Source organism: Trachurus japonicus, chromosome 4, assembly GCF_045865225.1.
Source record: "Trachurus japonicus isolate A0001 chromosome 4, Traja_1.0".
Taxonomy (NCBI): Eukaryota; Metazoa; Chordata; class Actinopteri; order Carangiformes; family Carangidae; genus Trachurus; species Trachurus japonicus.
Window position 1 is genome coordinate 22946644 of NC_140910.1, and position 22766 is coordinate 22969409.

Below are 22766 nucleotides of genomic sequence, written 5' to 3' on the forward strand. Positions count from 1 at the left end.
CTGCGGATCACATGACCTGAGACTGGCCTGATGGTTCACCCTTCAGTGCAACAAGTCCCCAAAGCAAATGTCCAAGAAAACACTGGGGTGGCAGTTCACAGATTATATCCCATCCAATGTGACAACACAGTTTAGGATAAACAGCTGAAATCCAGGTGTGCAGAGCGTACTGAGATTTGCCCAAAATGCCCCCATGAATCAATGCTGCCAAAGCAACCAAGTGCTGAAGTAAAGGTCTGAATACTTTTGTAAACGAGTGATTTCAGTTTTTGAGTTTTAATAAATATAATTTTTTTTTCATTAAAAAAACAAAAGTATAATGAATGTGAAAGTAGTTTGTGAAGCAACATACAGTAAATGGAGGGAGGGAACGTTTTGAAAAAGCTCATGCCATGTCTTGTCATGCTGAATGTAGTGGACTCGCAGGCCTCAATATGGCACAAATGGCTCTGCACAATGCAACTTGGCCAAGTGACGTACCATACAAATGGGGTTTCAACCAACAGTCATGTTCATCTATTTCTAAAGTTAGAAAAGTGTTGCAGAGCGAGCTGAGTCTGTCCAGTAAGTGAGTCACTTGTCAGGCCATGTGACTTCAATTTGTGGTTAGCCTGCAAAAAAAAGAAGTGATAAACACAAATTGACAAGTGCAACACTGTCACTTTATCGTGTGCTTTTAGAAAGAAAGAACAAATTCACTATCAGTATTTGAAATAAGAAGGGCTAAAACCAATCGTGCCTTAAAGTCAAGTTGAAGCAATAAACCAAAGCATAGTGTTAATGGTCAGTGTATATCATGATATGATGACCTGTTTCTCTGGAACTGTCCAGTTTCTGTTCACTTCAGTCTCTAGTTGTTCATTTTTGACTTTGTATCAACTTTTTATGGAAACTGGGGAAAGGGGGAGGAACTAGAGGAAGGCTGTCCTCGTTCAGACTCAAATACCACTGTAGCCACACACACACATATAGACATATTTAGTCCCATGACTTTGTTGTAGGGGATTTCCAACCTTGCACATATCAATTAATAGCTGAAGAAAAACCGTTAAAAATGCATATGCTGATATTGGTCCACGTTTATCATCATCTCAGTTAAGCATTCAGGGAACCTGCCATCTCCAGCGCCACACTGTCACAACACCCCAAGTTTGAATCCATCCAGGGACCTCTCCCAATACCCTGTTGTTTCTCTGTTGTCTCTTTGCCTTACATTTCTTTGATATAAGCATAAAGTTCCCAAATAAATATTGGATCAAGTTGTCAAGTTGGAAGACTACAGTAAATCTCGAGTCAGTGTCTGGGGGGAATGGCGAGATTGGCGACCATGACTATCCTTAATGAATTTCAGTGCAGGGTGAATCGGCAGTTGTGGAGATAACTTAGCATCACAGGAAAAAAATAAGATGTGCCCATGTTTCATTATGAGCCCTGTCACTGATTGATCAACAGCTCTGACCAAGTAGTTTACTTCTACTTCCCTCTGTCTGCAGTAATGACACTCTGGCTTTTTTCTGACATTTAAGTTGGGTATAGGAACTGATAAGAAATCCCCAAACTACAATACTCTAGATGATGGAAAAACACTTATTGAATACAGATAAACTGTGTTTTGCATTAGCAGTGTAGGTTACTGGGGTAAATGATGATTATATTGTTCTCAAGGCGGTTAGCAAACCAAAAGCATGTAAGACACTGACTGACCTTAGAACTTTTTGATTGCATCATACCACAAAGGAACAAGTTCATGTTTGTACCCTCCCCCTTCCCTGAGAGTACATGCAGCAGCAGCCATAGTTGCAACCATGCTACAATTTTATCTTCCAGAAAGTCAGTTATTGCTTATTGGCTCCATTAATCGTCCCAACTGCTCTTTGTTGACATATCTAATGAGCGACGCTAGTGTAAATTGTGCATCTTTGCAATGTTATGTCATACCTGGGCAGATGACAGCGTTAAAAGACATGGCTGTTGTGTGACTTGACAGCATTAAACAACAAAGAGTGAATACAGTGTCATTTGGATTGCATGAACATGATGCCGCTTGCTTAAGTGCCACTTCCTGATTACAAGAGTCTACAGTATACTATCAGAAGTGGAAATGGCCAAATGTGTTTCACAGGTCTAGGAGGAAATCCATATATAGATCGTCACAGTAACAATGCGATGTCTTCTTGAAAACACAGTCCGTTCCGATCGAGTTTCAGATTCAGACTTATTTCTAGAGAAAAAATTGTGTGAGTTAGTGAGAAAGCGATCAGTGTGTAAACACAAATGTTACCGAAGGTTTGACAGGCTCTATATGTTCTTGTCATTGTTTTGTAGTTACCTATCACCCCACCGCACCAACAGAGTTTACTGTGTAACTGTGGTAAGATTAAGTTAAAACTTGTGTCAGTTCAACACCTCACCTAACTGTCTAAACTCAAAATGGATCTGCTTAGTTTCATGTATTATTTTCATACGACTGCATAAGATAGTTGACTGTGTTTCATCCAGATTCACATCAGCTCACCACCCAGTGTGTGAGTCTGCACTCCCCAGAGAATTTCTCTACTCCTCTCCTTCCTCTTTTATCCCCTATTTTCTTGTGTATGTAAACAGAAGTAAAGCATTTTGGGCTCCAAGGCAGGGCACGATGATCAAACACCACGCACGATCAATGACTTTGAAGAGATCTAACATCCCATATGAACGTATTTCACACAGAATGAACAGCAGAAATGAAGAAATTCACTTCTGGAGCCAATGGCCACATGTTTTGTCTCTTTGGACTAAGAGCAAAAAAAAAAAAAAAAAAAAGCACGAAAACAAAGTTAAAGGAAAGAAAGGTTGCATCTTTTTTTTGGCACATTGCAGTGCTAGCTTCTCATATGTTTTGGCTACATGGCTGAGTGACTGTAGGCCTGTAAGCGTAAGAACAGGGAGGAGTCAGTGTGAAAGAAGAGGAGCTCTAAGAAGTTTCACTGTACTATACGTCTCATGTCTCAGACGTAGAATCTCTCATTAAGAGTCTGATTTTGAACACTTCAACGGAAATTAAGGTGGCAGGAGACATTAACCAGCAAGCCTCAATGAGTGTCAACATCACTATTTCTTTCATTTCTGTGTCAGTTGATATAGGATTAGACTGTCAATTTGAAAAAAAAAAAATCCATGTATTCAGGATGTATCCAAAAGCCTAATATGTCAGTCACAACCTTTAAATTAAAAGGCTTCACTCTAAAGCTAAACTACACTGTCTTTTTCAGAAGTCAGAGGGTTTTCACACTTGAGCAAAAGCAAGTGAAGATTAGATGAGAGACTTCCTGTTCTTGGTGGCGTAGCTGAAATGAAGCTTCCTGTCACTAGACGTTAAGGTGAAGGCTGGCTCTTTTCGGTGTGACATCACCCACTTAGTTGACTTGAAACTAGAGACGAACAAGTCCATGGTTTGGGGAACAAGTCCAGGAAGCTGCGTAAACCGATAAGACAGAAAACATATGAAGCATAAAACAGGACAACGTTTTGACTTACTTCTCTTTTAGAATTTGAGTTAGGAATTGGAAATAAAGCTACGATTTGGGCGTGCGAATATCTGCCTGCTGGTTCCTGCTTGGACTAATACTGTATGGTGTGTAGCCATACACACCCTGACTCCTGGACATGGCAGGTCTCTGTGGTCTCAAGATCCTGCTGCTCTGGTTTGGGATCATCGGTTTTTGCCAATGTAAGTACCCATCCGCCACGTTATCGGGGGGGCCTTCTTTATGAGGGCAATGCGGGGGGGAACGTGGTAAATTAGGAAGTTGTGTCTTTGCATGTGTTATCTGAAAGATATTACAGTAAGAAGTAGGCCTACAAGAAAAATCTGTAAATGATACAAAAAATGAATGATAGCCAACTGAAGTTGATGAGGTTTCTTATTCTGAAGTCGTAATGAAACTGTTTTTTGAAGTTGAAGCATATGGTTGCTGAGGGTTTGGTTGTGTTTATGAGAAAAGGTAAAATACCATCCGTGCCGGAGATAGAGACATGAATCTGTCAGTGGAAGACGCCTGACAATTTGCCTTGTTTTTTTTTGTTTTTTTTTGAAAACCGGAAAACATCACCACTCTTTAATCGTGATGATTTAAAGCAAAAACCGAGGGCAGAAATGACAAAACTACAGTATATCTCGTCTTTGAGTTGCGCCTCTGTTTGTGCAACTTTGCATTTCTTAAACTTTCCAAACCCAAGAACACAAGACAGTACAAGCACATACTTGTGATGTGCGAAGCCCAAAAGTGACAGGTTTGTGAGCCCCGTTGGCAAAAGAATAAACAGTTACGTTCAATCAAAGAGTGCTGTTAATAAGAAGAACCTGCTTTAAACAACACACTTTCATTTGGTTAAAAGCTATGGGAATTTTTGCAATCATGTTTCTGTTCTGCTTCGACATTTTGTGTGTATGCGTGCGATGGTGCGAGTGTGTGTGCGTGTATGTATGTGTGTATATGTGTAAGTGTGTATGTGTGGGTGGGGGGGGATATGTCTGTCAGAGATGAGAGAATCTTTCGGGGTGTGTCCCTGCAAGCTCTTCACTTCAACCCTAGTGGCTGTGGGTGTTGTGTGATACACATCTGAATGTGTGCATGTGGTTGTGTGTGGTTGTGTGTGTGCATGTGCTAAGTCAGACCCAGCTCGGTGCCTCTAGCATCACTCTGAGTTCTGCTACTGTTCAACACATCAAGCACTTTCTGCTATTTTCAGCTTAGATGTCTGCATGTGCACCAGTTGAGAAAAAGCCCTCACTCTATTTATTCCACTCGGTCGACTTGAACATTTCTCAGGGTCACTTCTTGTTAATTTGTCTCCAACACACAGAACTTCTCAGGTCGTGTTGTGTGTGTGTGTGTGTGTGTGTGTGTGTGTGTGTGTGATGAATCATCATGATATACCGTAATAAAAAACATTATTTATGCATCTGCGCTTTTCCATTCATCAACCGTTACTTTCCCATCATCAGAATAATGTCATGATTCAGAAACACAAATATTTTAGCATAACAATGAGTTTAAAATCATTTTTAATACAATTACTGCTCTTAGTATTAATATTCGCTAACCAGTGATGGATACCCTACTAATCAAGTTCATTTACCCCAGTACTGCACACTAGTACCATTTTGATGTGCCTCAGTAATCTAGTTATATTATACTACTGATTCTATATTTCAGATTGTTTTTCTTTCAACATTTTATACTTTTCAGAGTAGGATTTCAAAAATCTCCCGTCGCCATTTGAAATATGGCGCTTTTTATTTTACAGTAAATTAAACCACCTCACAGACAAAGACTTTGTAAACAACTTGCTGTTTATGTAAAAGCATCAGTAATAATTTTCTATTTTCATTTGTAATATTATTTTCTAGTATAATATATGTATCATAAGGAGCTTGTTGTTTGAATACTGTACTAGAGGTAAATGATGCAATCATGCAAGTGACACTTGTGTAAATATAGTTTTTAATGACAGCCCTTCACTTTTTCAGAGGGTTGTTAAGTAAAGAATTGCATCTTTCACCACCTACCACAACATGATATAGCACTGAATTTATGTACATAATTTTACATAATAATCTTTTATACTTGTACTTTTATACTTATTAATACAGTAAATATTACAATACTATATTTGTAACCACTGTAACCACCACTCTTTAAGATGGAAATCATTTCAATGACAACAGAGAAACAAAAATGTATCCTCTTTTGAAACATAAAATTTGTATTTGGTACAGAACTTAGTTCTGACACAACATTAGTCAGTCTTGAATTCTTTATCTAAAACACTGCTCAACTTGTTCTTTGCGGTTTTGTCCTTGCCATTGTTGAACCGTTTGAACACACTCATGGTCAGAACGACCCTGAAAGCCAAAGATGAATGTAGCAGCGGTTTCATTTACACCAACTGTGTCAGACCTGTTGCCTTCAATTAAGATTTTTAAAGCCTGCTCTTGCAGCAGAGTTGTCTGATCAAAAAAGTTTACCACTTCCGCGTTCCATTCTGAGATGCATTCATTTCCTGGCAGAGCAGAGCAGAGCAGATCAACATGGGCCAAGCAGACTGAAACGAAGCACAAGTAAATGACTTGAGAATGCATGAAGAAAAAAAAGGAGAAGTGCGGTGTCTAAAATGAAGAAGTGAGGTCAGAAATGTTAAACACGCTGCACAATTAAAGTAGTTTCTGGGAGGAGGGGGTCAGTCCTTGTCGCAAAGCAGGGGACAGTGGTCTGCGGTGCATGCAAAATGAGAGGAAAGAGAAAGAAGAAATATAAAAAGAACTTATGGAGACATGAAATGTTGGACAAACACGTGGCTCTAGGGAGAGGGATGTGGGGGTATAAGAGCTGCGATTGTCACATCTACATCAACTATAACTGCTGTTATCATTGAACACTTCAGTTTCTCACACAGAAAAATGCCTGTGACTTTGAAGAAGAGGCTGATATGTAAGAGTGTGAATTTCACACCTCTGTGTCTCAATCTCCAGAAGACCCTGAAAGTGAAGACAGAAAGTACCTAGAGGAACACAGAGGCTTCACTTAAAACTAGTTTCGTCATTCTAAAAGAAATATAAAAACTTAATAAAGAGAGGGAGTGCTGTTCCTCCCTTTTCTAAAATGGCTTCTTTCTTTTCTTTTGCTTTACCGGGGTAAAAGTGAGTGAAACAAATGTAATTATTATTGACATGATAGGAATGACATTTAGGTTTTGTCATATCTGAATTAGTCACAGAGCACGACTGCTTGTTTCAAACCTTTCATAGAGGCAATTCAAATTAGTCACCTCTAAACATAAAGAGGCTGCGCAGGGCGGTGAAATGTCACTGCAGAGAGCATGCAGCTCTGCTCAGTGAAACGCGCCAAACCACATCCTCTCATTTTGATTGTCCCCCATCACCTCCCCGCTCCTCATTTAACACTCCCATTACAGATTAGAAATTATATGAATAAGACAACAAAGACAAATGTCTTCTTAGAATCAGAGTTGAAGCAGCGTCATCAAACTGCATTTACAGTTTAATTTTTCTCTGTTTTTACTAACTTGGTTAAAAGTAACGTTGTGTCAGAATCCAGGCTTTGGATGAGTAATAACTGAAAATGGAAATGTGATAGAGAAAAGTTTCATTACGAGCCAGTGACATGTCCAAACTAAAGGGTGGTTTAGTAAGTATGGCGTTGTTCTGGGCTTTAGCGCAGGCAGGAAATAGTGGTTTGTCTTCTGAAATAGCAATTGTTGCTCTTAGCCGCATCGTCATGGCAACCAGGTTTGTAACAGCACTACCTCATACAAACGACTTCAGATGAAACTGGCCGCTTTCCTCTTTTTGACCCGATCATGCTTCGGCCCTACAGGAGGAGTTTTATTGGGCAAATGGCAGGAGGTTGAATAAAACCCATGATGAAGATTTCACTGACTGATGTTTTTTCATTTACAGTGTAAATATTATGACAAAATAGGCGTTGATTTTTTTTTCTTCTCTTTTCCAGGTCAAACGTCAGGAGGTGAGTGGCAATGCATACATAACTTATATGCATTTAATTTCACTATAATTAATAAAACCTTTAAGTTTCTTTCTAATCATGTCACAAACTGTGCTGCACCTTCACCTCAGCCTCCTGCTGCCTCTTCAGGCCATCTCCTATCTCTGCAGCCACCGCAGCAAGGAACAACAGAAATATACATTTAACAGTTTGATTATCATGTGTCTGTATTTAATGCACCAAGGCTTAAATTGAAAAGATAACACAACATATTTACAGTAAACTAACAAGCTTGATTAGCCACGTGATGTGAAAATGATGTTCTGCAGCATTTTCTAACCACTCTACTGAACAGTTGCAGCTCAACTACACTCAATCAACTATGTATAATATACATAGACTTTATACATGATATATACATTTATCAAGTCACATGATAATCAATTGCTTGTTATTATGATGAACCTTATTTCCCTCCTGTGTGTGAGTGAGGAAGTGTTCAGGCTGTGTGGTTTGCTTCTTTATTAACAGCTTGTTCAGGTTGTATCGTTGTACTTTAGATCTGCTGAAACGGTATTTAGATGCATGGAACCATTCTCTACATCTTCATTCTCCTCTTTTCATCATTAGAAACAAATAAGTCGCTGATTATGCAGCAGGTTAAAAATAAATCATTAGAAGGATCAGTTTCTGCTTGTATCTTCACTGTTTATATATCTATATAGAGTCTATATAGTTTATTTAAGAGTTTATACAGTATTGACTCATATTTACTATGCTATATTTACTAGAAACTAAGACAGTCAATGAGTCAATGCACCTCTCACCACTATCACCACCTTGAGATAACCTTGCAGCGTGTTGCCAGAGAGAGAGAGAAAGGCTTTAGTCAAAAAAACAGGAAATCTTGTCACAACTCTCCACTAATGCTCAACCTGCTTTATTTTCCACTCGCTGTGAGTCGTACTCAACACATCCAGCTGAACACTGTCTAACTTCCTCTGAGTATAGATCTCTGCTTCTTGCTTTGTGCGACTTTCTTTTTGCAATCACTCCTTTTTCCTTTTGCTTTGTTAAACTGATGTGTGGTCGACGCAAATGAGGGGAATGTAGCAATACTGTGTTTGCCCTGACTTCTTCTTCTTGGGAAGCAGAGGATTTACCCAACACATCTCCAAACGCCGCACCCACTGCTCCTCCAGCAGCCGACGAATCTGTCAAGTCCTCACTTCCAAACATCAACGCCATGACTTCAGCCCCCCAACCAACTGGCCCCACGCTTCCACACACTGCACCAAACACCAACCCGATCCTAACTAATCCCTCTGGTAATGTTTATAATGTGTTTGTACTGTAACTATGCTAGTGCGACATGATAAAATCCTGATATGGTCGTTCATGGTAGCATCACGTCAGGTAAGACTGTTGGCAGTGAAGTTATTGCTACCTGAAGGTGACCTCTAGCATGCTCTCCATCCTGCAGCCGCTCTTCCTACTTCCACAATCAATCCCAGCACCCGAACAGACTCTCAAAACAGGATCTCACCTCCAAGCATCATGGCAACAACTACTGCCATGACTCCAAACACCCAACCTCCACTCACTGCAACAAACGACACCTCAATCCCCTCAAATCAGACATCCAATGCAACTAGTCCCTCTGGTAATGTATTCAGTCTCAAGTTTATAACTATTCTAGTGCAACATGATCAAACCCTGATGTAGTAGTAGTTCATGGTAGCATCACGTCAGGTAAGACTGTTGACAGTGAAGTTATTCCTACCTGAAGGTGACCTCTAGCATGCTCTCCATCCTGCAGCCTCCACTCCTACTCCCACAATCAATCCCAGCATCCAAACAGACTCTCAAAAGACCACACCTGCAGTCACCCAGCCTAACACCACCAACAACAACATCACTGTGCCTCCTACCACCCAAGGTTGGAACTTCCTCATTTATTATAAAGGATTATGTTCAGATTTTTTTTATTCATGTGAGTGTAAACAGGGGACAGTGACAGCAGCACTGCTGAGGTTTGGGTTACTAGTCACTCAGAGATCGCAGGTACTAAATGATTCTTGAAACATAAACAAATATTAATGTTTTGTTTTACTCTTTTCTAATTTATTTTAAATGCATCCTCCTGCTCCAGCACCTCCAACATGTGAGTATCAGTTTGAAAGATCATCCACTTTACAGTTTGTTTTCCAACACTTGTAGTTAATTTATTTATATCCAGCACTGGTGACTAAAGCATAGAATGCAGTGACAGTATGTTTATACAATGATTTACCGTTTTACACTTAACTAACACTAACAACTGATGTTGTGTACAGGTTCTTACACTGTAACAGCCATCAAGTTTGGCTTCCAGATCGACATTACCAGCTCTGCCTCTGGTAACTACACCATAAACTTAAAGGAACAAGGCCAACCAGGAGAAGGAATCATTGTCCAGCTCTTCAATCAAAGCTCACATCAAATCGAACACCTGAAGCCCTGTACTGAATATGAGCATGATGTGACATATCATGGTGCTGGTGGACCTGTAACCTGTAACCATCCTGCAAATAAAACTAGAACTACAACTGACATTAGTGAGTAAAAATGATTCATGTTGTTGTCATGTATTTCACTTTCTTTTAAGAATTGAAACTGTGTGGGGAAAAAAGTGGAGACATTTGTTTATCACTTGTGTTTTTCAGGTAAAGATGACATCAGACCAGACATCAGCTGCAGCCCTGGTCATGTTTGTTACAGGAGTGACTGGGACATCAGCTCTTTACAGTCAACACCAAATAAGAGTCCTGATGTGCAATGTGGTGATAAAACATTCTGTGTCAAACCTGATTACAACGACATTTGTTCCAGCTTTACTACAACCTTCACACCAGGAAACTGTCCCAATTCTGCCTTCAGCCTCAACACAAACATATCTGTCGGTATGTATTAAAAGAGTCTATTTTATTTTGAAATGCATGTTCTTTTGACCTTGGTCCATCATGTTTTGTGTTTGTTAACTCTTTCATTTCTCCACAGATTTCTTAAAGGGAGTTGAAATAACTCCAACTGCTCCCACTGAACTTCCTGCAAAAATAGAAACAAAATTACCTCCAAACTGTAAAGGCCTCTCTATTGATTACACCTGCTGGGGTAAGTGATGAAACTAGAAGTAGAGAGACTTTGAGTGTCACCAGTATTAGACATGGATTTACATAGAAACAGGTAGACATCTCAGTTTGAAGCTGAGGTCTTACTCTCTGGTCTCAGTGAATCAGTTCTAAAACAGTTATTTACATTTTTCTGATTGAGTCCCATTTTCACCTGATTACAAAAGACACTCGTCAGCTCTGAGGTATAAATACCAGTTACTGAAGAAATGCTGTCATCCTCATGTCTCCTCAGAAAGTGGCAAATACGATGAGCCTAAGAAGGAGTCTGAGCTGGAGCCTTTCACAGACTACAGCTGTACTGGTCAGATCAAGGACGACAACAACATCACCATAACAAACACAACTGTTGATGTCAGGATTAAGTGTGGTACGTTGATGTTCACTTCACCTCAAGTTTTTATACTCAGAAACTGTGGAGTAAATTACTGTGAAACACCAGTACTCAAGTCTGTTACACATGTCTGATGTTCCTACAGATTTTAAAATAAGTAACACACTGAAGCACAAAACCAATAAATCTCTTCAGTTCACCTGGGACACAACCAGTCAGAAGTGTCAACCTGTCCTTGATAACCTTTCATATGACTGTTCGTGTGATGAGTTACACCACCCTAAGAGACACAGTAAGTAAAATGATTTGTTGATCTCTCTTTTTTAATTCTCTTAACAGAAATGTATTTGTGGTAGTTGTTGGAGATTCAGTTTATCTCAATTTGAAATTTGACTCATTCATGGAGCTACAGTGCTCCAGACCAACACTTCAACATGTTCTTTGTTGGTAGGTGTAAATGAGGTGAGATCATACTGTACATCATCATTCACCATCTGTTGAAGAGGATTCAAAATAATTAACATGACATTTGACAAAGAAATAATTCAGTGATTGTATCATATCACTGAAGAACGTTTTCAGTTTCCACATGTTAATTGTCTTAACAGTCTGATTTCCTATCAGTACATAAAGTTGTAACTTTTAGAGACAGAACTGGTGATCTACAAGTGATGTGCAGAAGATATTCACTGGTTGAAGTCTTTTCTGTTGTCAGGGCAACTTGACCAATAAACAACAATCAGCTGTTTTCTAAACCCTTGATGTTGTTGTGTTGCTATGTAAAACAACAAAACAAACTAACGGCCTGTGAACCTTACAGTAGGTACAGTTACACCTCGCAACCATCAACCAGGAGGAACATGTGATGTCACTGGACTGGAACCATTCACTGATTACACCTGTAAAGTCCGTCCCCGTTACAAAGGCATGGAGAGGGATGCCACACAAACTGAATTGAGGGAAAGGACTGGTATTGGAAGTAAGTAACCAACAAAGTGATCACAGCTGATTTTATAATGTCAATCTGTAACACAAAAACTGTTCTGAGTCAAAGTCTGTGCTGCACATACTGTACATGTTAAATATGGAGTTACTCGTGTGTCAGTAAAAGTATCTGTGTGAAACAACAAGAACCAAACAGCTTTGACACTGTATGTAACTATTTTATTTTATAATTATATATATATTTTTTTTTTTACAATTTTATTATTAATTAAGAGACTCGTGATAGCTTATTGTAATTCTAAGTGGATGTAGAATTATTGATTATGATTATAAAATGTGCACTTTAAAAATGAATCACACTCTCAATGCTATTACTTACAATGAATATTATAAAGTTATTCAATAAATGAGTGACGTAGAAGCTGTGTACTGTACATAATATGTACCAGAATTACAGAAAAAACCACAAACTTTAAGTTCCAACATCAGTAGTTATTTTCTGTTCTTCTCTGTGACACTGTAGAAATCTACCAGCTTCAGTCAGTCCTGACTTGTTTGTTCATCACTGTCCAATATATAGAGCCTAAAGAGTGGTACATTGATCATTTACTAGGAAACATTCAAGTTCATTTAGTTGAATAAACTTTCAACGTGAATGATAAATCTATAAGAAATCAATAGGTATCAGCAATTTTTCGAAATAACTATTTTGTTTTCTCATACAGTTATGAAAGTAATGAAATAGAAATAAATTGCACAGGACAAGTACAACATAATAGTATTTACAGTAATGTTGTTAATAATTGCTAAAACTATGCTTTTTTCATTTGTGGTTCAAACTAATGAAAATATCACTCTCTCTGTGAATATGTACACATTATTGTATCTGAAGTTAATTATGTTTTTCTTCACATTTTTACAGAACCAGAACGTATTCAAAATAAAGTGGAAACAACACAACCGGAGCACAATGTAATTCATGTTAGCTGTGGATTTTATCATGCACATTTGAATGACGATCCAAAAAATCTTAAATACAGTGCAAAACTTCTTCTGGGTGATAAAGTTGTAAGGGTAGAAAGCAGAACCAAGTGCCAATTTGAATTCAAAGACCTGAGTTATTCAACGACTTACAAAGTGCAGGTTTGTGAAATCCTCCTTTTTAGTTTCAATAGAAAATCAACAATTTATTATTCATACAGTTTCTTCTGTTCATATGCTGTTAAAACTGATAAAGGATTTCTCTGTCTTTCCAGCTGACTGTTTTCAACAGCAAATTTGAAAGTGACCCCGTTGGAAAGGAAGTTGCAACTTTCTGTATGTACTATTGTAATTAAAACCACAAATTATCTTCACATTGTTAAAATGAAATCATTTGACACATTTTGTTCAGACTTCTTCACTTCTTCACACATCCATTTCTAAACGTTGTGTCCTTAACAGAAATGCCACTTGTTTTTTTTACTTTTATTATCATTTTACAGACAACGACAAAGCTGTCATTGGATTCCTTGTCTTTCTCATCATCCTCACGACTGTGGCTCTGCTCTTCGTCATCTACAAAATCTTCATCTTGAAGCGCAGGCAGTCTCAGTAAGAATTACTGCATACAACTCATCTCTTGCATCTGTTTGTGTCTGTTACTGTTTTGTTTTACACAAAATAACTTGCAGATTATTGATATGGTTCTATCTATACAGTATACCTTTATATAATATTATATTATTATATCATTATTATATTATATTATTCCTAGTTTTGTGTTTGAAATACATCTTAGACAGACAAATCATGACTCCATACTATATTCTATGTAATTTAAATCCTTTTCTTTTCTTTGCAGCGACCTGACTGAAAACATGATGCTTATATCAACAGCAAGTGAGTAGATTTCCTCTTTCAAGAGACATACTTCATTCTGATTCATATTCAGATATTGACAATATCTAGAATAAAGGATAATAATATTGATAGAAGACCTTGCAGAGTTTCCTGTTTGTGTCTGAAGTGTCTTTCGTTTGCTGCTGTAGATGATGAGGAGAACCTGATGCCTGTCGAGCCGATTGCAGCAGAGGCTCTGCTGGAGGCCTACAAGAGGAAGCTCGCTGACGAGGGAAGACTTTTCCTGGCTGAGTTTCAGGTAAATTTTATATCTGTGTATCTAGTTTACTGTGACAAAGAGGGACATGATGTGTATTAAAGGTCCAAGGCAGAAAGCTGGATTTGCACTGGAATATGTGCAATTGCTCTATATTGTTTTATTTTCTCACTGACAAATCACATCATTTATGTGTGGCTTTCAGAGCGTCCCCAGGATTTTCTCAAGGTTCACAGTGAAAGAGGCCAAAAAGACCTACAACGCCCCCAAGAACCGCTATGTGGACATCTTGCCATGTGAGTGAAAGAGTCTGCAACAACACATGAAGCTTTGTAGATAAATAACCTAAGAGCACTATAAGCAAATGTGTTCTTTTATCCACTCTTTGTATTTAACATTGCCACCTGTTAATATACAGTAATAGAACTACAACAAAGTAGATTTATCAGTGATCACAGGTTTTTCCTACTGTATTTAATATGGTATGGTTATATTTTAAAACACTGTGAGAAATGGTGCATTGTGATTGTTTTGTGATAATAGTTTATTGATAGGACTTCATTCATGGTGAGATTTAACCTCAGAAATGTAAAATGATGGAAAGTTGTCATCCACATGAAGCATGACATCTCTGTGTGTCTCTCTTCTGTCTCGGACCAGATGATTATAACCGTGTCCAGCTGAGCACAGGAAACGGCGACCCAGGATGTGACTACATCAACGCCAGCTACATTGACGTATGTAAAACATCCAGCTCTCACTGCTACTTCATCTATTGATGCTACTGATCCTGTCTTTGAGAATGAGAATGATAAAACTGAGCTTCAGAACATGTTACAGATATAAAAATCCATAATTAATAGCAAAAGCAGCCATGTTAAAGGCAACTTTAGTGCAAAATAGACACAATGCCCAAAACCTCTCACTGAGAACACACCACTTGCTTGTTTTCCTACTGCAGGGCTACAAGGAGGCCAAAAAGTACATTGCAGCCCAAGGTAAAGTCATGTTCTCACGTTCTCATATTGTTTATACACACGGTCGGCTCTCTTGCATTATCACTACCAGGTCTGCATGGCTGTGTCTATATACTGTATTGTCTGTATTTTATGTTGTAGGGCCGAAAGAAGAGACTGTGGGCGACTTCTGGAGGATGGTCTGGGAGCAGCAATCATCTATTATCGTTATGGTAACCCGCTGCGAAGAGGGAAACAGGGTAAGAACAGTAGTTTAAACTTTGTTCTGACAGTGGTGTTAATACTTTCATTGTGAGCTCTTTTAACCTTTTTTGGTAACAGATTTTATTTATTCCTGATTTGCAAAACTGGGTTTTACTCACCGTATCTTGTCCCATGTGTCGTGTCAAAGGTCAAGTGTGCGCAGTACTGGCCGTCTCCAGACCGTGAGACTGAGATCTTTGAGGAGTTTATAGTGAAGCTGACGTCAGAGGACCACTGCCCAGACTACACCATCCGCCACCTCACCCTCATTAATGTGAGTCTCCATTACAACTCTATAGATAAAACTGTGTGCTTGCATGGCTGTGTGGCAAAGACCATCTTTATCTCAACAAATACATTTTTTATTTATTTTATTTTATATGCACAATGATAAAAACAAACATTATATTTCATGATACAAAGGCAAATAAGAGGAGGAAAAGGAGAGGAAAAGAAGCCCAAGGGGCTTATATACAATCCTCCCCTCCAATACAAAATCAAACAATAGGAAAAGAAAAAAGGAAAAGAAGCAGAAAAGGAAAAGATACAAGGAACAACATAACATAAACAACAAAAAAATCAATCAAAAAAGGATAAAAGAAAGGCAACAACAACAACAACAACGACAAAATCGATACAATTACAAATTCATTTCAATACACATGAGTATTATTTTTGCCTGGACAGAAGATTCCTCACCAAACCACACCTAAACATTTTGTAGGAGGATAAAAGTTTAAGAGACCTGTCTAAGGAGTTCAACTTAATGAGATATCAGATGTGTATGTTTTTATACACGTTTACATACCATAATATATTATGTGGTCTTGTGAAAAACAAAGAAAAACTCCAAGACACTCTCTTGAGTAAGTAAAAATGCCTTTAATTGATTTAAATGAAATTTAATTAAAGGCATTTTAATTAGGCACGAATCCCGTGTCGGGCAGACCTTTCCTGCATGTCATTCCCCCTCTCGCTGCCTCCCCCTTTCCTGTCTGTCTCTACTGTGTACTATCAAATAAAGGCAAAAAGCTGTTTTAAAAAAAAAAAAAAGGCATTTTTACTTACTCAAGAGAGAGTTTTTCTTTGTTTTTCACATCCCTTAGCACCTCTAGATTTGAGAAAGGAGTCCACGAAGCGCTCCTTGTTTTTAAAATTTTTTGATATATGTGGTCTTGTCTGCAGAAGAGGGAGAAGAGCACAGAGAGGGAGGTGACCCACATCCAGTTCATGAGCTGGCCCGACCATGGCGTCCCGGGGGAGCCACACCTCCTCCTGAAGCTGAGGCGTCGTGTCAATGCTTTCAAGAATTTCTTCAGCGGCCCCATCGTCGTCCACTGCAGGTAAAGACGCGGTCCCAGCCCGGGGTCAGCTCTCCCAAGTATCAACATGAAAAATATAACTAAACTAACATAACTAAACACATTTACTTGGGTACTGTGCTTGCATGTCATATTGAAGCATTTCATAAATTAACTTTATAATCAGCTATATTTACCTAACAGAGTTAATGTTTACTTTTCACAATTAAATAAAACATACAAGTACATTATAAAAGATTAAAGCAGTGGTTAAAACAGAGATGTTGTTACAAGTTTCAAGTTATTCTTAGACCACTCAAACCAAATGTATCAACACGATGTCATTCTCTCTCGTCTAGTGCTGGCGTGGGTAGAACAGGCACCTACATTGGCATTGATGCCATGATGGAGGGTCTGGAGGCGGAGGGCAGAGTCGACGTCTACGGCTACGTAGTCAGACTCCGCAGACAGAGGTGTCTCATGGTTCAAGTAGAGGTAAAATACCAGTTCAGATTATATTATTTGACTATTTGTATGTTACTTTTATTGCTGTATTTACACGATTATGTTCTGGCTGATGATAAACATAAAATGCAACAGATAAAAATGCATAGCAGGAGCAATACACTGTTTCCTACATTAAATTGATGCGTTTGTGCAGTTTCTTTTGTACGTACTTATTAGTAAGTATTTTTATTTTCACCTAGGCCCAGTACATCCTGATTCACCAGGCTCTGGTGGAGCACAACCAGTTTGGAGAGACGGAGATTTCTCTGTCCGAGCTCCACAGCACACTGAGCACGCTCAAACAGAAAAGTGATGAACCCACGCTAATGGAGGATGAGTTTGAGGTACAGTCACTTTCTTCTCTTATTATCATTAATTAGATTCATTGTTGGGGCTGAAGGAGCCATTTTAAATAAAGTTGATTATGTTTGATATAACCAAAGTGAATCACAGGGGTTTATAATATAAAAACACATTTAAAAACAACCTCAAACTCAAACTCAAACCTTTATTCATTACTATAAATTAATAATAGTAAAAAAATCTTTATTTTGCAATTCAGCGACTCCCTTCTTATAAAAACTGGAGGACGTCCAACACTGGTGTCACAGAGGAAAACAAGAAGAAGAATCGCACTTCAGCTGTCATGCCATGTAAGTTTCAGTTCAACAAATGATATTTTACATTACAGAAGCAGCAGCTACAGTGTACTGGTGTGTGTAGTGGTTTTCTGTACGTGCTTTCATGTCCCAGAGTAAATGTGTGTTCACACTGTCACTTTCGTTGAAACAAATCCAACCTGCCGCCCTCAGATGACTACAACCGTGTGTTGCTAAAAGTGGACGAGGGACACAGTCGTGATAGTGAACCTGATGAAGATGAAGAGGAAGAGTCTTCAGATGAGGAGGACGAAGACGCCACTAAATACATCAATGCTTCCTACATTCACGTATGCTATTTTGCTTTCATCTTTATTACTTGCACAAAACTGACCAAGACACCAGAACAAAACAAAGTGAGCTTGGTTGAACTGAGTCAAAACCGTGTCAATGTTATGTCATGTAAGTCAACATAAATTAACATCTTTAATACAGTCAGTTGAAGAAGCTGTGACTAACATATTGAATCTATCATCTCTTTTTGCCTGGATGTGTGTGTGTTCTTGCCTCCACAGGGCTACTGGGGCCAACGTGCCTTCATCGCAGCACAGACTCCTCTGCCAGACACCATGTCTGACTTCCTGTTGATGGTTTACCAGAAGAGAGCAACCACTATTGTCATGCTCTCAGACTGCAGCGAGGAAGATCAGGTACCTGCAGAGCCTGGCATGCACATATAATGCTATTATATTATAAATGTATATTACATACAGAGAGTTAATGCTCCTGTTTCCTTGTGTTCACAGGAGTCTGACTGTGCGTACTGGGATAAAGAGAAGAAGACGTTCGGGGACTTTGAGGTGGAGGTTGAGAGCACAGAAATCACCCCGTCTTTCATCTGCCGCAACATGCTAATCCGTCATGTCAAGGTAACACAAGAGCCACCTGTTCTGTTCCCACATTTTGTCAGCACCAGCACCTATGATGACATTACCGGTCATTTCGACATCACAAGCTGCTTTAACCCAAAACACACACACACACACACCCTCTTCTGTCAACAGAGGAAAGACAGTCGCTCGGTGAAGCAGTTCCAGTTCCTGAAGTGGGGGAAGAGCGAGGTGCCGGAGAAAGCTCAGGATCTCACAGACATGATGAAGGAAATAAAACATAGCAAGTCACAGACCGCCGTCGTCCACTGCAAGTAAGATAGCTTCATGGTGAAATGAAATCTAACAGGTGCAACGTGTATTACAACGGCATCTTATTCACTTTTTTTCATTTTAAATCACACGTATTTCAAAGCTTTCAAATCTCAAGAAGAAGAAAAGAAAAACTTCCCACCTCCCAGAGCTGCAGGGCAGACTCATGTTGTGATGACAACACTTCAGGCTATACAAACACATAGATTTCTGGAATCAAAGTATACAGTACAGAGAGAAATACTCTGAGGTTTTTATATTAACCTGTAATATTTGACCAGGCCACGTTGAGCGATACCAGCTCAATTAAATATGAACAAATTAAGTAAACCTGTCATTTCTCATTTGTCATTCTCATTAATTAATAAAAGGTGAATAATGCTGAGGGAGGAGGATCATGCTGGAGGATTACTGACTATGACCAATATATAATAACTTTACTTTTATGTGTGCAAAATCCTTAAGATCTCCAATAGCAATTAGTAACAGCAATCTAATATATATATAATAAGAATGACAATATGGTTCTTATTTAAAACATTGTAAAATTAAAGGGAGAGTAATAGCTTGGAGAATATGTTAACACAATTGTCCAAATACATGTTTTGTTTTGCTCTGTATGAGTGTAATGGTACTGAAATGACTTTGTATGTTTCTCCCTGATAAAAAAAAAAAAAAGACAATCTGGAAACAAAAGAAAACCAGATTGGAACACAAGATACATTGTTCAACCATTTATTACATTATATAACCTGTAAAGGTGTAGTAAGAGGGATTTAACCTTTGTGTGTGTGTGTGTGTGTGTGTGTCCTCTCCTCCTCCAGCGATGGCTCGTCTCGTTCAGGTATTTTCTGTGCCATGTGGAACCTGCTGGACAGCGCTAAGACTGAGAAGCTGGTGGATGTTTTCCAGGTGGTCAAGAGCTTACGCAAGGAGAGACAGAACATGGTCACCAGTCTGGTACGTGAGACAAGCTCAGTGTCTGTCAGTAATAGGCTTTTTGTAGTTGGTTTAAGCAAGAGACAAAGATCAAAGGATTTTTTTTTTAATGTGTTGTTAATGTTATTCCACACATTAGTCTTACTCTAGCTCACTTTGACTGCTGTAAAAGAAAATCATCTACTTCAGTTCAGTTTATTTGCTCATAATAGTGTTAAGAAAGAATTAAACAAATGGTTTTCTACATTTCAGTTTATGCCAATAAGCTGTGAAAGTACCAAAAGTAACACTGCAGTACTTCATGACTTCCTCTTACCCTGTTTGTGGCTCTCAGACCTAAGCCCATGAGTTCCTGCTGAACATAGAAATCTATAAAAAACAAAACAAAAAAAAACAAACAAGTAATTTACATATAATTTAATTTTTAAATCAGTTAAATAAGCAGTACACTCAAACAGACACCTTCTCTGGGCTATTTTAGGCTTTAGGTTTTATGCTTTGGTGAGCTCACAGCAGCAGGAGGGTCCATGTGTGATTGACTCAAGATAAATGACAGTGCCAAGTTGATCAAGGTCAGAGGAATCAGAGGGTTTCGCTTCCTATTTAAAGCTTTTTATCTGGCATCATTACTTATGTGTGAAAATGTGAACGAAATGTGTAAAAAGAAATCTTTACTCTGATTAGAACCTACACCAATGAACCATATCTTCACGTTTCCACTCATATCTGCCTGCGTCTCCCACAGGAGCAGTACCAGTTCTTGTATGACGCTCTGGAGGGTCTCTTCCCCGTACAGAATGGGGAAGTGAAAACTGCACAAGCCGCTGCAGCTGACTCTGTCCAGATTGTCAATGAAACCAAAGTAGCGGAGCAGCCAGCTGAGGTGAAGGCTGAAGAGAAGGCTGAGGTGAAGGCTGAGGAGAAGGCAGAGGAGAAGGCTGAGCAGCCGGCCAGCACTACCAGCAGCGAGCAGCAGGGGGCGGCAGAAAACACCCCTCTGGTGGCTGACGGAGACAAAAAAGAGGAGGCTGCAAAAGAGTCCAGTGCTCCCACAGAGACAACGCCGCTGGAGGACACCAGCAACGGCCCCACAGTCACAGTGGAGGTTTGAGGCGGGCAACAGGTGCATGGCCTCGCATTTTACATTTTGGAATAAGTGTCCCGGTTGAATGCTTTTCTTTTCATTTCTTTATGAATGTATAAATGTATTGTAAAGCTTTAACACAGTGTGATCCTATTTGAGGCATGCTTTAAGAATTTGATCAAATGTTTTGTTATGTCAATATCCAAAAGTATGATTTAAACTAAGTTATAAATATTTCAGTGGGTCATGTGTATGAATGCAAAGATGCAAATAATCATTGCTGTGAGCAAAGTTTACTGGATGCTGTCATCAAACTAGCTTTTAAATATACAATACTTAGGTATGTTGTTTTTGAAACCCACTATGAGTGCATGTTGAGTTTGAGTTAGTTTATGTTATGTTGTTCCTGCTAAATAAAAAAAATGCTATATATATCTCTATTTGAATTACAGTAGACATACTGTACACACATATGGTTTCACTGAATATTTTTGTTAAGCTCAAACATTTGTCATGTGACACTGTCGTTTCATTAAAAGAAGCTTACATAAGTCTTACTTACGCAGAGTACTTAGTTATTAAGCATTGTTATTATGAAGTTTTGCTTTTCACTGAAGATTCGCTGTAAGCTCGATTTGATTCACTAAAGTCAAAAATGTTTTAAATGCTGCCAACAAAGTTTGAGAGTATAACTCCTAATGAATGATGCCCGTAAGTTTTCTTTTTCTCCACTTTAATTGTTGCTTATTTACTTGGCAAAAATAATTATTGTCATGGGAGATCTGAAACTAAGCTCACGTTTTCAAGGGCAGTGAAGTATCAATATGTGTCCTGTATATTACTTTCATAAGTAAACAGGGTCTCAGTCATCAGTCATATCTTATTCTCACTCCATTCACTGAAAGAAGAGGATGTGACTAATATTAGTTTCCAGTCTTATACCAGTATGATAAATAGATAAAAGTAAGAAATAAAAGTAGTTAACAAAAAACAGACAACAAAACTATTAAAAATTCACAACATATAATAATTTACTCTGATAAATTAAATATCAACTTCTAAATAAGCAGTTGTGTTTATATAATAGTTGTCAAAGGCAAACAGTTACAAAATGTAAGACACACAAGATATAAAATGGACAGTTTTCACAAGTTCAGGACAGTCATAAACAAACAGCCTGTTGCATTTCTCTGATTGGAGCTTAATGAATTCCCTGCTACAGCTTCTTATCAATCTAATTTTCCATCACAAATCAAGGTACAATGTATAAAAAGTACATTCTATGTATAAAAAACAACAACATCAAATACACTGAACTGAGAGAAGACGATGAGATCTGTGCTTCACCCACATCTTCTGTGTTTTCTATGTAAGTGGCTCAGAGAGGTTTTGTAAATGTTACAAATACCTGAACCACTGATTGTACTGAGAACATGTCAGCTAATGTGAAGATACACACACACACACACACACACACACACCACACACACACACACACGTACACACACGCTACTGTAGTGGTCGAAAAAACAGTCACAGATCTTCATAATAAACTGTAAATACGCAGAGTGTTATGACACATGGATGCGATCAAAGCACTGCATGAGGACACTTCTCCTCAGCCCAACTCTTGGCTCTCTGGCTCTGCAATCAACAATACTCAGCAATACGTACAGATGTGTCAAAATACAGGTTTTGTACTTATATACTAATATATTTACTAGGCATACTGCTTTACTTTTCAAGGTAGAATTGATCATTGTGTGTAGTTTTGATGAGAAAAGAATGATTATCGTTCACACAATAATCAAAAACCTCTCGCCAAATTTTCACCCAGGCTAATAAATTATTACTTATTA

General features: G+C 38.6%; 1 protein-coding gene across 1 annotated transcript; it reads left to right on the plus strand.

The window, feature by feature from the left end:
- The first annotated feature begins 3397 nt into the window (after positions 1 to 3397).
- ptprc (protein tyrosine phosphatase receptor type C) lies at positions 3398 to 21457 on the plus strand. Its single transcript, XM_085775337.1, has 30 exons — positions 3398 to 3709; positions 7515 to 7703; positions 8663 to 8836; positions 9845 to 10105; positions 10214 to 10450; positions 10548 to 10661; positions 10914 to 11048; positions 11158 to 11304; positions 11842 to 11991; positions 12880 to 13100; positions 13214 to 13274; positions 13442 to 13550; positions 13801 to 13838; positions 13988 to 14097; positions 14261 to 14351; positions 14716 to 14792; positions 15017 to 15053; positions 15174 to 15271; positions 15424 to 15549; positions 16461 to 16618; positions 16936 to 17071; positions 17284 to 17427; positions 17646 to 17736; positions 17896 to 18032; positions 18258 to 18392; positions 18489 to 18611; positions 18747 to 18886; positions 19709 to 19844; positions 20569 to 20706; positions 20743 to 21457. Exons 1-30 carry the CDS (start codon positions 3646 to 3648, stop codon positions 20932 to 20934), a joined length of 3969 nt encoding a protein of 1322 aa, XP_085631463.1. The 5' UTR covers positions 3398 to 3645; the 3' UTR covers positions 20935 to 21457.
- Positions 21458 to 22766: the final 1309 nt, after the last annotated feature.